A 15,116-nucleotide genomic window follows, 5' to 3' on the forward strand; every position below is an offset into this window, starting at 1 on the left:
TTGTTTGTTCATGTGGCTCTGGAGTTAGGTGTAATATCTGGAGTAACCGTTGGCGGGTCCGCTTTGGAGCGTGGGGTCTGTGAGGGAGCAGTGGTGTGGAGTGGTATTACAGGGGGTGGGTTTTTCGGTGCTCTTTGAGTTGTCGTGGGGGGGGGTTTGTGGGGGCGGGTGTGGCGTTTGGTCTTTTTTTTGTGGGGTTTAAGGTGTGGGTGGTTTTGGATTTTTAGGTTGTAAGATCACTTTCGTGTGGTGGAATACGATTGAAGAGAGGTGAGGAAAGGATTGTCAGTTGGGTTTGGGTGAAGGAGACGTAATGTATCTTGATGATGTACTTTTGTATACGTGTGTTAAGTACAAGAGGTTTGATGGTTAGTGATGTAGCTAGTAGGTTTTCTATTTTTCAATTGTTTGCTAACTTAGTACTTCTTCTTCTTCACTACAGTTCAGAGGTCAATGGTGTACTTTTACTCCACTACATGTATGTAATACCTTTAGTTACTTCACAGATCTGGATGAATGATGTGAAATATAATCAAGTGTTAAATCAGACTTTAGTTCCACCTGGAGTAAATCCACAAGCTACCCTGCAGTATACAAAGTCATTCAAACTAGCTGCACCTTTACCAGCTTTGAGAACACTTTCATGATCAATCATTATAAAACATATCATATATATTATTCTGAAATGGACCAATCTGCACAACGACTACTTTTACTGTCGCTACTTTCACTATATTTTGATGCTAATACTTTTACTACTTTTACTTGAGGAACATTTTGAATGCAGGACTTTTACTGTAACAGATTATTCCTACACTCTGGTACTTCATCATCATCATCATCATCATCATCATCATCATCATCATATAAAGTGTTGCTAATAAGATTGTTGGTTGTTTTCAAGTGTCGTAGTAATGTGTGCAATGAGACGGCCTGTACAATACGAGGATCCTGAAAATGAAGCAGCTTCAAATAATTCAGGCATGAATAATCTTTGAAATTAAACTTGAAGAAACAAAATATCTGCATATGTGCTATTAAGTTGATTTTTAACCTAAACTGTTTGGTTGAAATTGATGTGATGTTTTATGTTTTTTGTAATGTTTGTGTGTGAAACTCAAAACAAAACTCCACATTACATTCCTCCCGTTTAGAGGCAGAAGGGTGTCTATATTGTGTGTGTGATGCTGATTGGCTGCTGGCCCTCCTTTGTCTGCAGGATACCAAACGCATATATCTCTGGTGTAACCGCGCCCTCTAGTGGCCGAGTGTAGTAATTACAGTGTTTGTAATTCCATAAATAACCAGGATGACAGGATGGCAGCTGTGAATTCTGATGGAGCAGCCTGCACACATCAAATCTCAATTTATACAAAGATATGGTCACATTTCGTACAATTTATTGTACATTTGTTATGCTACTTGTTGTATTCCCTAGTAAACAAATCTCAAATAATGAAGCGTAATACTGGTTTAATTTAATATTATAACATTTGATCTCTCAAGTAGAATAACAGGCCTTTAAAACAACTTCCCCCCCTAACATAATCAACAACTTTAATTATTACATCACATGTCAAACGCATGTAATGTGACTGTGAGCGCTTGGTTGATTGCACCGTGCACACCGTATTTCTTTAGCATATGTGGCTCAAGCAGGCGGAGCTAAGCAGGCTGAGATGGAGATGCTGCTGAAGCAGGTGGATGCTCGGTGCAGCTGAGGGACGATCGGAGGAACCTGGGAATCAGATTTGACATTTTTCGACGTGGGAAATACATTTCACTCAACCCGTGCACCTTTTTTACTTTTCTATTCTCGCAGATTCTCGCCCCGCAGTGAGAGGCCGTCTGTCTGTCTGCAGGTCGCGGGGATGTGAAGCTCCATCGGCCGCAGCCTCTCCCCCTGAAACAGCCTGATATTATGCGGGGAACCAGGCGCTCTGCACGGACACAAGGGGAACAAAGCACCGCTTTAAAACACCTTTTACGAACTGGCAGGTCAGTGGGTGTCTGTGTGGTGCGACACTGCATGAAAAACAACCAAAGCACGGGATGAAACTGCAGTAAATGTGTTAAAAACTACCTTTTTAATACAGCAGCTAACAGGGGCTAAACATCGTTAATATAATCTGCATTTAGTTTCGTCTCTATCGTTTGAAAGTGAGGATATTTCCTGCTGCTGATACAGTAAAGTGTGAAGGCCTTCGTGTGAGCAGCTTGTTTACCTCACATAATGTCCCGTTTTACATCCAGCTTTTACTACCAACTTGTTAATAATTTATACATTGCAGGGCCTGGTTTGAATCTAAATGTATTTTTAGATTGATTGTGATGTAGAGTGAAAAATATTGCTATGAGTAATCAAATTCTCTCAGCCCAGTAACTCTGCCAAAAATAGCCTCTCCTCTATTAAAGGACTCTGGTGTGTTTTTGCGTGTGTGTTGTGTCAGATCCCTGAAGGGGAAATGTCTCATCTGGTGTAAAAATCAGAGCATGAATATGTGCTCATGGATGCATGCATCTGTGACCCTCCCCCACTGACTGCATCTCTTAAGCTCTGGACTGAGTAATCCTCTAATAGAAACTCTTTTTATCCATGTCCCGTCACATATCATACCCCGCCCCCCTCACTTTTCCTGCAGTATTCGCCAACTATGGTTGACCCCTCGGAGGCTGAGGATCAGTGTAAAGGTCCGCAGCTCAGCGCTCCAGCTGAAGACCCCCGGCTGCCCGACCAGGCTGATGGCACCACAGAGGAGGACGGGGACGCTGGGTTCGAGACGCCGCCATCCGGCAGCTCCGTGGCGAGCCCCTGCCACGTGGCTTCCCCCCCGACTTCTGAGACTCCGCCCCCTCCTCGTGAGACTCCGCCCCCTCCTAATGAGACTCCGCCCCCTCCTCCTGAGACTCAGCCCCCTCCTCCTGAGCAAACACAGACTCATACTGACAGACCTCCTTCACCAAAACTCCACCTGGACCTGTACAACTTCGAGTCCCCCGTGGCGGAGGGCAGTCGCTACGTGCTGACGAGCCCTCACTCCCTGGAGGCCTGCGCTCGATGTGGGGTGAAACCGGTGGAGCTGCTGCACCGCCCGCTGGCCGACTTCGCCCGCGAGGCTCCGGGTCGATCCATGAGGGTCGCGACGGGTCTGTTTGAAGTCTTCGAGAAGGAGAGACACGGCAAACTGAGGCAGTGCCGGGAGGAGCGGGAGAGGATCATCAGGGAGGAGAAACGCCGGATCCTGCAGGCGGCCGCGAACACCGGCAGCAGGGAGTCCGCCTCGCCTCAGGACCAGCAGCACAAAACCTCCTCTGGATCCCCGCAGACTCCCAAATCTGGTCCGGTGACCTCCGGCTCGGATTCTGGAACTTCTTCTAGAGCCACCCCTCCGTGTCCAGCATCTAAACCTGCTCTTTTAAGTAGAACCACGACCTCTCCGAAATCTCAGTCCTCGAAAACTGGTTCCCTGCTGTCATCGAAATCTGAAGTGAAAACCAACCGCTCGCTCTCCGGACCTCCACCCATAATCAGGAAGTCTTCAGGTGGTAAATCTTCAAACACCTTCCCCAGATCCACACCCAAACCCCCGTCCTTCCCCAGAGCCAAGTCCACCCTCACCTCCTCGATGACGAAGCCTCTGAACGGCGTCTCAGGACCGACGGTCTCTCAGCACAACGGACATCTTGCCCTCGAGTCCAAGGTGCAATCAAAAAGCCATTCGCTGGAGTCCCTGCAGCGCCGCATGGATCCCTCCTCCACCTCCAACACCACCACCACCTGCACCTCCTCAGAGTCCGGCGCCTCCTCCTCGTACAGCTGGGAAGGCGTCCGGGATCACTGGGCGAAGGCCTCCAGTCCTCGCGCGCGCACCATGGCCACCTTCAACTCCCTGATGGGCCGCAGCCTCAGCCTGGGTGACCTCAGCCACTCCCTGCAGACCACGCAGAAGGTGGAGCGCATCGTGAAGGAGGTGAAGCGCCGCGGCCTGAAGGCGGTGTCCGAGCGGGACCGAAAGATCGCGGCGCTGATGCTCGCCAGATACCAGGAGGAGGACATCATGAGCCAGACGCGCTACGTGGCTCACCTGCAGTGGGACAGCGAGCGGAGGATGGACGAGCTGCGGAGAGAGCAGGAGGATCGGGAGAAGCAGCGGGCCGTGCTGCAGTGCCAGAGGGCTTGGCAGTCGCAGGTCTCCACCCGGCAGAGGAGGCTCAGCCAGCAGGAGAGACTCTCCACCGCCGCCAAGATGCGCCAGGCGGAGGAGAGCGAGGAGCGCTGGAGGGAGCTGGCGGAGCAGCAGGATCGCAGCCGGCTGCTGAGGCTGCAGCAGGCGGCTCGTGAGGAGAAGCACAAGAAGTCCCTGCAGGAGCAGAACCTGAAGGCAAGGGATGAGGACCGGGCCGCCATGCTGGAGCAGGAGAGGCTGCTGCTGAAGGAGAAGCTCACCATGGCCGAGCTGAAGAGGCAGGAGAAGGAGCACCAGAGCCAGGAGGACCGGCGGGGGCTGAACAAGGCGGAGAAGAGACGCCACGCCGCCCTGATCCAGGAGATCGCCCGCAGAGAGCAGGAGGAGAGGGAGGAGGCCAGGCGGACGGCCGAGGGGAAGCTCAGCCGCTCCCTGGAGAACTACGAACACATCGTGGAGCGCAGAGGCCAGGAGCTGAAGGAGAAGGCCAAGCGCGAGGAGAGGCAGATCCTGAAGGCTCGCAAGGCGGCGGAGAAACGGGAGAAGCAGCAGCAGCAGCTCCTGGAGGCCCGGGTGAAGGAGGCGGAGAAACGAGCGCAGCAGGCGGCGCTGCTGGCTGAAGTTCGGTCGAAAGAGAAGGCTCAGCGCGCCGTTCAGAGCCGGCAGGAGAAGGAGAAGCTGCAGAAAGTCAACAGGCAGCGGGTGGAGGAGGAGGAGAAGCAGAAGAGGACGGAGCTGCTGCAGTCCATCGAGAGGAAGCTGGAGAAGAGCGAGCAGATCTTCAAGGAGAAGAGGGCGGTGCTGGAGAGCGCTCGCTCCGTGGCCCAGGCCTCCTTCCACGTCCGGGACAAGGTGAGGGAGGAGACCAACATGCGGACCTTTGATAAGATGGCTCTGGAGGCTCAGCTCAAAGCCAGCCTGAACGACAGTAAACTCTGAGGTCACTTCCTGTCGCCTCGTCATCAAACAGCTTTACCTTTTTCTCACAACTGTGTTATTTATTTCCTGACATGTCATCCCCCATCAGCTGGTGTTATTATTGTTTCTGAGCAAACCAAATCATTTTGTATCGTGGATGTAATGACACTTTATTATAAGTGAACAGTAAAGCCTGTATGTGACGTACATGGACTTCATATCAGAGGAAAAGTGGGTAGAGGGCTGCAGCAAACCCCCCCCCCCCGTCTTCTTCTTGCCTTTTGTCTATGTTCAGCTGCTGGACTGGAAGCTGTGCAGGAATGAAAAGAGTCATTGTTTACCAGGAAGCACAACTCCATGACAACTGCAGAGGCTTTTAAGGAAGCGCTCCTCTGAGGGGGAATAATCACAAATGGCTTTCAGACCCCCGAAGCTAGTGCAGGATCCTTTCTGTGACACAGCTATAAAGAGCATGGATACTCTCGTCTGTACGGAGCTGCTGACAGGAGGGCCGTGTGCACAACTGATGGAGCACCAGAGGACCAGGACCCCCCCCCCCCTCGTACTCCCTTCAAACACCTCCCAGTAAACAGTGAGGACCACCTTGATATCCGCCTGGTGACGAGACAAGGTCAACAGGTACGAGTTGTTATTGCTTCCTTCTGTTCTGCCCTTCAGCTCAAACACAACAACGCTTGATCTCACTGACCCGTCCTGACAGTCAAAAATAAAAAAGCATCCACTCATGAGCCGACATGCGAGCCAGCAGCTGGCTTTAAAGGCCCATGGCTGATCCTACAATCTGTCAGATTAAAAGAAAAGGCAGATACACACGAGGGGGGGGGTTGGCTCTCTTATGAGGCGTTGCCATAGCAATCTGAATCAGGATGGAGCAGTATGTTGAAAAACTCAAAAGGTCATATTAAAGTTCAACAAAAAAACTCAAAAGGTCATAGTATAGTGTGTTGAATATGTTGTAAAGAAAGTCATAGAATAAACCTGAATAATAGGTCAACAAACATCTGTGTGAGGGGGGGGGACTGCAGCATTCCTGCTCCTCACTCACACGCACGGAAAGTGTTTAAAACGGGTAATAAAGCGACATAAACTCAGATATTTTCAATGAAACTCTATTTTTATAAACTAGATATATTGGAACCTGGAGTTTGAATTCCTGTTCAACTTTTGACCCGTTTATTGCTGCTTCCTGAAGTTTTTTCAAAAGGTCATTTATTATTTTTATAGTAAACTTGAATGGCACTCGGAGAGAGGATAATATCTGCCGAGGCCGAATGGTGCGTTCATGGCCTCCTCAGATTGACCCGTTTCGTCATCTTTCCAATGTAGGGTTTGTTAATGAGCTTTAAGTTGTGATTTGGAAACATAGTGGACACCTGAAAGATGATGTGTAATACTTTATTGCTCAGATTGTTTAAACAACACGTTGATATCTTTTACAGAATTACTGTTCGACTTGAGGTGGCCTTAATGTGAATGATTCCAGTCGGGAACGCATCGTTCAGATTATTCCCTGAGCACTTTAATGCAGCACTAATGCCCTATCCCACGATGTTATCTAAAGTTATTATGTGTATCCATCCGCTATATTTGTATCCATTTAAAATTAAAAGGGTTCTTGGATGGCCAATGATACAGCCTTTAAACAAGCTTCGTGAAAATAGGGCCAGTAGTTTTCCTGTTATCCTGCTGACAGACTAACAGATTTGAAAAAAAACTCCATGCTGAAGATGGTAAAAAATCATAAGGAAATAAGTAAATGTTCATCTTTATATTAATTTTGTTAGAAAAGGTTAGTAAAGCGTACCTTTAACAAGGACCGCTGTCTCTTCCACACAGTGATGGATACGGCTTTTTAATGGAACCCTGGTATTAGATCGGTTCTCCAGACGATATCAAAAAGCCCAGGTGTCAATAATCAGGACTGATTCTATCTGATTGGTTCCGATTCAAATAAATATATAATATACAAATCTGTGGCCAGGAAGCAGACAGCGTTTCTCAGACAGTCTGAAAGCTGCCGACGTCACGGATAAAAAAAACCAGACGGAGGTTAAAATGCAGCTTTAGAGCAGAAACACGCTGACCCAGCAGATAATCTGAGTGATGTAAGAAGGGATGAGTCGGCACATAGTCGGCGTTTATGATGGGGACAAAAAGCACGAGGTTGCTAATCTAGAGAAGGTTGTATTTAAATGCAGTAATATAGTAACAGCTCCAGTGGATACATCTTGTCTAATTCCACGTGTACAGTTGAATTATAATTCAAAAGAACACAGCTTTAGTGAGTAGTTGACTAATTTATTAGTTTATCGACAGTCACGTCATCACCACCTATTACAATGTTAAAACTGATAATAACTGGGACTATTTTAAATACTATCCTATAAAAAATGTTGACCTACTATTCTATTGAAGTTTATTTTCATGTTTTTCAACATAATCTATGCCAGTGGTTCTCAACTGGTCAGAATTCGGGACCCACTTTTTCCTTTGTCAATAAATCGCGACCCGAAATTTGAACCACTCAAATCTATTCAACAAAAAATTGTGCTGTAATGTATACGTATTTCAGCATACAATATTAGTAAAAGTGAAGTACAGTGCATATATCCCTTCACATAACTAAAGTATGCTTTTAAAAAAGGTTAAATGAGAGGGGGGGGGGTTGAACAGTTTTTAGTTGAATAAGATGAGATAAGTGAATACTCGTTGTTATACTTACGTCCTAAGAATGACTTTGTCTCATAAGATGGTGGAGACATTGAATAGTGAAACTTAGTTCATGTTCTACTGCATAAGATGAAAATAGTTCATGTGTCTAGGCTCATGTAAGATGAAAATGGTGTTCATTCTGACTCAATTGACAAAGATGAAAATGAGTTTCATGTTCTTAGACTCATGAGATGAAAATGGTTCATTGTTAGATCTCATGGTGAGGTGGAAAATATGAGTCATGGTCTTAGACTTATGTAATGATGAGACGCTGAGTTGCTGGTCGCGCGGATGACGCTGCATGTCATGAAAATGAAATGAGTTCATGTTCTGGACTCATTGAGGGAGGGTGGAGACTGGGAGAGAAGAGGTTAGAGTCCACTTTGTGACGGTTTAGGAAGCGTCATCGCTCCGAGACTGCCGTCGTACCTCCTAGACGACTCTGCGCGGGCAGCGGACTGAGTACCTGACGTCTGAAGTCTCTCTCGCAGAGTGTTTAGTAGCGGCGGTCCTGCCGGGGTCGTTTGGTCTCTGACCTCTCTCTTTTGGGAATGCGAAGTGGGGAGTCAGCGTCGTACTCTCTGGGACTAGTGTTTGCGTAGTAATTGTGCGACATCTCCCCATCGTGTCTTTAGTCAAGAACTACCTCCGGACAGCTTTCACAAAATTGACGAAGTGAAATCGGTTTCTCTAAGTGATCTTCACTTTTGTGTACATACTATTCTATATTAATACTAAAGCATAGTTGCAATTGTAACCCCTCGGCGGGGAATATACATCGTCCATCGTGTCTGGTTACGTTTAGGCAGAACATTTTACAAACAAGAACATAGAGACCAATAAACTACAAACGTGTCCAACAGAGGAAATTAAATTGTCTTCCAAAAGTACTTTGGTTCCTTGAAGTGTGTACGACCGCTAAAGGTTCAGCGCGGGAAGTAATAACGAGTGTCAGGATTTTTTGCACAGGAGGCTTCCCTGTCGTATGAGGCCACAGAAAGTGACTGCGTTCGGTACATTACGTGTTGCATCTTTCTACTACATTCAAATCCTACGTGCGTCTTACACTCCTCACCTTCCATACTTCCCTTGTACCTATTCCTCGACGCTAAGCTCGTACGGAACTACGAATTAATTATCGACACAAAACTTCGGACCAGTGTAACAGCCAAAGGACGGTCTCTTTTCCGACACCCAACACAGGAGGTCGTCGTGCATGTGACCCTTGAACCAATAGCCACAACCAAAGGTTATGAACTTACTGACGTGAGAAAAACTACTACCTAGACAGCACTCAAAAGCGCGAGATACTTCAAAGTCACAACCTTCTTGTTTCCTCCGTAACCATCTCATCACCAGGTGCGCTCGATGCAGCAAATAGTCGGTCCTGGCACGTCGTCTTCTCATCTTCTGTGATTTCATCCCATGTCAATCTTACGACTCTCCACTTCGCTACTACTTTCTTGAACTCCTTTCCAGTGTACATTATACCCGTACGGGACCTCTTTGTTTTCCGCTTATCTCAATTACAGACGCCGCGGAGCGGCAGGGCGATCGTGACCAGTATTCTGTTGTGGGTACGCTTTTTTTCTTACCTTTTTCCGGTATTCATAGTCACGAACAGGTTTATACACACATCTCCTATTAGTACTCTAGCTCCACCAAGCAGTTCGACAAGCCAGCGCCCTGACGCAAAGCCTCCCAGCGCTCTACAGACACGTCGTGACTGTTTTTTTTTTATCTTTTAGAAACGAACGCCGAAATAAAACCTTTTGCTTCCAGTTTTGAACAATAAAAAACTCTTCCGGGCTAAAGAGTGCGACACGTACGCACCGCAACTGAGCCCTTGTCCACCTCGACCTCTCATGGCCTTTGCGTCAGCTTACCAAACTTTCTGACAAGACCACGTGCGCCATCACTCAGTGAAGAGTTATTTTGTATGAAACGACTACAACACTAACTCAGAATACGTCAGTCTTAGTTTCTAACAACGGCTTCAGGGTGCGCTCTTAGTTGAACACGCCGATCTTGATACATTATGGTGAGGTACCCATCCGGATTCGGTTGAACGTCTATGTTTACTTGTCCCGTCACTTCGTTCCCTATACTTGGCGGCCAGGCTACTTAACCTGTCGCCAGTGTCCTTGTTCCCCGATAGATGGGAATGGGTGTTAACATTCTCATTCAGTGTGTCTGATAGAGGAGAACGACGAAGCAGAGAGATACACCTCGTCGTCTCGTCAGTCTTGTTTCACTTTTTGTTTGATATGTAGTTTATAACAATTATACAGCCGATCGTTATCTACCATCCACAATAAGAAGGAAGAGTCTTACGCAATCAGAATTTACCAATCATAGAGGGATTGTTTAGAGGACCCCCTCTTAGGGGGGTCTCTGGCGGACGACGCCAACCCAAAAGTCGTACACACCGCGAAACAGTGACAGATATGGTACATGTCGACANTGGCGATAATCCCCAGCTCACTCCGGAGCCTCGGCCGAGGATCTCCATTCCCTCGCTTTTTTATCCCCTTTCCTGGACTATAATAACAACAGTTAGTATCCCCTGTCACTATTTGAAATTAAAACCTTTTGCTGCAAACTCCTGTTTTTCTGTCCGTGTTTGTATTGTGGGTTCAGTCCTGAAAGGTGATCACGGAGCTTAACAGTAACATTCTCAGAATGTTTTTAGAACCAAACATTTCTAGCTGGGTAGTTACCTTGTACATATAAAAACACATGGTATGCTGATATGGTATAATGCAGTACTTTACTACTCCAAATATCTTAATTTGGTTCACATTGTCAAACTACAATATTAAAATAGTCTTACATGTATAAAACGGGATAAAATAAAACATATAATAATAAAATACTACAAAAAGATCCATTCTGCTTAACGAGTACTTCATATTTGAAATAAATGTAGCTGATAATACTTATGTACTTCAGAATGGGGTCTTTGTTAAGTACTTTATATTTTTTAACAGTACTATTCCATGCTAATACTTTTTTACTTTTACCAAGGTAACATTTGGCATTCAGCACTGTTACTGGAAGTGGAGTATTTTAAAACGCTGTATTTTCTTCTTTTACCTAGGTAAAGGACCTTATTACTTCTTCCAACACTGTATATGCGATAGTTGTAAAATGTTGACCCTAATGTATTTTTTTTGTACGGAACACGGTCCAGAAAAGCAATAGGCAAACTAAACTTGAAGAAACAGGGAGACAATAACAGGAAGAGTGGATAGCATGCAACAAAAGTTCCAGAAGCACAATGAAACCCAGCAGTGTTCCTGTATTTAAAGTCGCCCTGAGCCAAATGAGGCACGTGGACACACAATTGTCCATTGTTCTAGCTGCTATTGTTAGGTTATGAGAGGTAAGTGTGGACAAATGATTTCAGCGTGAGGCTCAACAATACCGTATGTTGGGTCGAGGTCGCAGTACAGTTCTTTTCATAATGTGTTAATAAAACCTTATTTTCTCCTGAGTGTAAGCCTAAGGCTTTAGAAAGCACACTATGAACAACTGACTTCATTTACCCTTCTATTGACCTGGAGCTGTATATGCTGTATATACTGTAGCAACCGTGTAGGAGGAGCAGCAACTCTATGGGCATGGAGCCGTGCAGTAAACACTCAACTCCTTCTGTACGTGTTGACTGCACTTCATTTATCACAGAATAAACATGTTGATATTGTGAGGTTATTGTGTGGTATGATTGAGACTAAGAAAAGGGCGTCCTTGAAAAAAAAAAGAGCTTGCTCTCAATGGCCTCCTTTGTTTAAATATATGAGTGAAACTTGAACAAAGTGATATGAAAAGAGAGCTTGAACTTTTCACTTTGTATCTAAGATCCAAGAAATTACTTAGCAGTGTGCAATTCAATGTTTGGTCAAAAGTTTTCTGCCATTAAACTCAGAAACAATCAGTAAAAGTGCTTTTTATTCCCTTATTTTTCAATAAACCCAAGGGAAATTCTCTTGTGTCATGCTTCTGCGGACCTACAGACCTTTCTGATTGTAACTTAAAAAATTCTCGCTGGTTACAAATCGATTGTGGTCATTTTTAAGGATGTATGAAAAAGGGTTTTTGCATATATCAGATGTTCTTTTCCGACTCATATTTCGCCGATGGCCAATTCTGATGTAGGCACATATTTTTTCCCGCCTACTTGCAGAGAGCATCAAGTTTCTCCAGAAGTGGAAATTAACATTCGCCCACTGGCAAATGCACACTTGAAACACCATGCTTTTCAAAATCTCAAAATGTACTGGGCAAAATAAGAACACTACTTTAACGTTACATGTTTAACAAACCATATTTATTTTTATGTAACATATTTAGACTTTATTATTTTAAAACCTTTATCTACCGCGACCAATGAGTGACATACTGATGTTTTAAGATAAGATGTACTTTATTGATCCCAGGTTGGGATTTTTTTGGCGCATTAATACATCCCTCATCATTATGTGTTAGCTTTATCTTATAAGTTATGGTTAATATGTTTTTTGTTTCTTTTATCTTCTTAACCCATTTTCTTTCTTCTCTTTTTCTTATTTGTGGATTGTTATGAAGTTGTTTATTGTATTCAAGTCTTAGTATTGTTATGCCTTGTAACCAAATAATGTACTTAAAATGCCAATAAATGAATACAAAAATAAATACATCCCTTATTATTATTTCATTCTCAGCAGTGGTACGCTCTAAGACTCTTCTGCCCCTGCAACCCTAACTCCCCGAAGACAAAACTCACTTCACATTTCGTTCGGAACCTTCTCCTAGCTGGGAAAAAAGAAAACACTGCCACATAGGCGAGGTTGCTGTCAGTCATCTAGTCCATTAAGTGCATAACTGTTTACAGAGCTCTGCACTGAACTGCACATACATAATTTAAACTCGATCCTAAGAGACTTGTTCACAGAGTTTCAAAGTGTGCCAATGCTCCGTGCAGAATATAATATTTGTTGGGCCTCTTGAAGCCGCCATGAGCAATGCATGGTGCGTATAACCGATAACAAATTCTTTTTTTCTCAATTAGATGCTCACAGATCCGAATACAGTCATCCAGCGGAAGGGAAATGCACAATGACAACTAAGAAAGAAAAAAATATTTTGTTCCCCCACTTAAAATATCAAAAAAATGATCAGAATTGATTTTGTTTCTTACTGTCTCTGCAAATCAACCGCCTGGGCTCTGAGATAATATTGTAGACGTCTTCCCCCCAATGTTTGCTCTACTCCGCGCTCAAACTCTCAAAGAGGAAGAATAGACAATGTTCTTTTTTATGGTGAGTACATCCCAAATTGTCTCCCCTCGGAGAACACCTTGTTTTGTAGCCCTGTAGGCTGATAGGCACTTTGCTGGAAAAGAATGTGGAGTGAAAAGCTTTGAACGCTGAATCTGGATGAATAATTAATGCATTTGACATTAGAGAACAATAGTATAGAATAAAAAGAGGAACACTAACAGGTTGCTAAGAGTAAAAAGCTGGTGCGGAGGAAATAAAAAGGAGGAAGCAGGAACTAAAGGAGAAAGCTCCAGGGTGAGAAAAGGGTATCTAAAGTGCCTTCAGAAGAAGCTACTTCCTCGCCTCACATCTGTGCTTCCTAACCTTATCTGACGAACACCCACTGCTACACCCAGTACCTTCGCTGACACCAGCTGCTATGTTCCAGGTGTGATCCTCTTCATATACAAGGGGATATAATAGTAGATGTTACACTCATTGATGATTTTACTCAGAGTGGCAGGATGTAGGAGTCTCAGCCATTTAAGTGTTACTTGAACGTGAGAGAGTAGGATTGAAAAATAAACGTATAGACTCAATCAAAAATAATGGCTCTCACTCATTGTATAAGAACCACTAACGGTGTGTGGAGGTGTTTAAGATCCTCAAAGCTTCTGCCTGAATTCTCTCTTTTTTTCCCCATTAATGCTCAAGAGGATTCTGGGCGTCAACCTATATGATAACGTAGAGACCAGATGCCAGATCTTAAGAAAATATCCAATGGGATGATATATAATGAAATGTTTGGTTATAGTTAGGGTCTGGAAAACTGCAAATATAACAAGGTGTAACACAAGAGCGAATCTAAGGTTGCTTTCATTCGCTCTCAGAACCTCAAGCCTTGTAAAGTTGGGGAGGTGGGGATAACCTTGAAAAATCTACTTACAGTGCCTTTAAGTTAACTACTGTATATTCAAGAGTTTTACTTTTGAGCTGATAATATCACGGGTACATCATATCAGATATGACGTAAAGCGTTGTGTTTTTATGTGTGAGCGGTGCCAACCCGTACCCATAGACCGGTCTATGGAGATTTCTCGACTTTGTTGCGGAGTGCTGTGCTCAAAATCCAAATTATTTAAACTTTGACCTAGTTACTGCTGACATTTTTATGCACAACCAATCAGATGACAGCTGTATGTAGCAATACAAGCAACCAGAGAAGGTAACCATAGAAACAAAACAACTGGCTGCTTTGGCTGCTTTGCGCCCATCCTTGTGGAGACAACTTAAGATATTTACAATAACTATAATTTTGCATTATTATGCATTATACATTAATCATACATTGTTATACATCATAAGATAAATATTACACATACAAGGGCTTCTTTTACGTTTTTACTTTTATGCTAGCATGGGTAAAAGATATCTATTTCAATAATGTATCTACACTTGAAGCAAACTGTATAAACTGTTTTCAATGTTAGGGTTATTAGCTAAAATATTATGTTTAACTAGCGGTTCCAACTTGATACCTGGTTTTCTTGCAGTCTTAGAAACACATTCAGTGTTTGTGTGTAGGATAAATTACTCTGGCTGACTTCATTTCTCTAGCTTGGTTACTTGTTCATCTAATTAGTTGAGCTACTCCACAATCTCTGCACATCTTCTCCCCCTGGCATCTGCTGAAGTACGCCCAGAGGTACAAGTAGCACTGGTTGGAAATCACTGGTTGAGGCTATACAGAAGAAATGCATCACGCTTTGTGCACCTCAGGCACATTTGCATTTTCACACTTGCAGACATATGTACACACCGTTACACACCCACACATAAAGCCAGGTTATCCTTTTTGCATGGTTGGAAACTTTGGCACGCTAGAGATATGGCATCTTGAAAAATCCTCTTGGATAAATCCTTGCTGTCTCTCACTCACAAACAACCCACATGCGCACTAACACACACACACACACACACACACACACACACACACACACACACATACTCGTATAGCATACTATTAGTAACGTAAGTT

The 15,116-nt window shown here is 44.3% G+C and overlaps 1 protein-coding gene across 1 annotated transcript; it reads left to right on the forward strand.

The window, feature by feature from the left end:
• The first annotated feature begins 1,524 nt into the window (after window positions 1-1,524).
• On the forward strand, window positions 1,525-5,742 carry ccdc177 (coiled-coil domain containing 177). The gene is made up of 2 exons (XM_010769155.1): window positions 1,525-1,998; window positions 2,643-5,742. Exon 2 carries the CDS (start codon window positions 2,655-2,657, stop codon window positions 5,124-5,126), a length of 2,472 nt encoding a protein of 823 aa, XP_010767457.1. The 5' UTR covers window positions 1,525-1,998; window positions 2,643-2,654; the 3' UTR covers window positions 5,127-5,742.
• Window positions 5,743-15,116: the final 9,374 nt, after the last annotated feature.

Source organism: Notothenia coriiceps, unplaced genomic scaffold (genome assembly GCF_000735185.1).
Source record: "Notothenia coriiceps isolate Sejong01 unplaced genomic scaffold, NC01 NC01_scaffold00000339, whole genome shotgun sequence".
In the NCBI taxonomy this organism is placed as follows: Eukaryota; Metazoa; Chordata; class Actinopteri; order Perciformes; family Nototheniidae; genus Notothenia; species Notothenia coriiceps.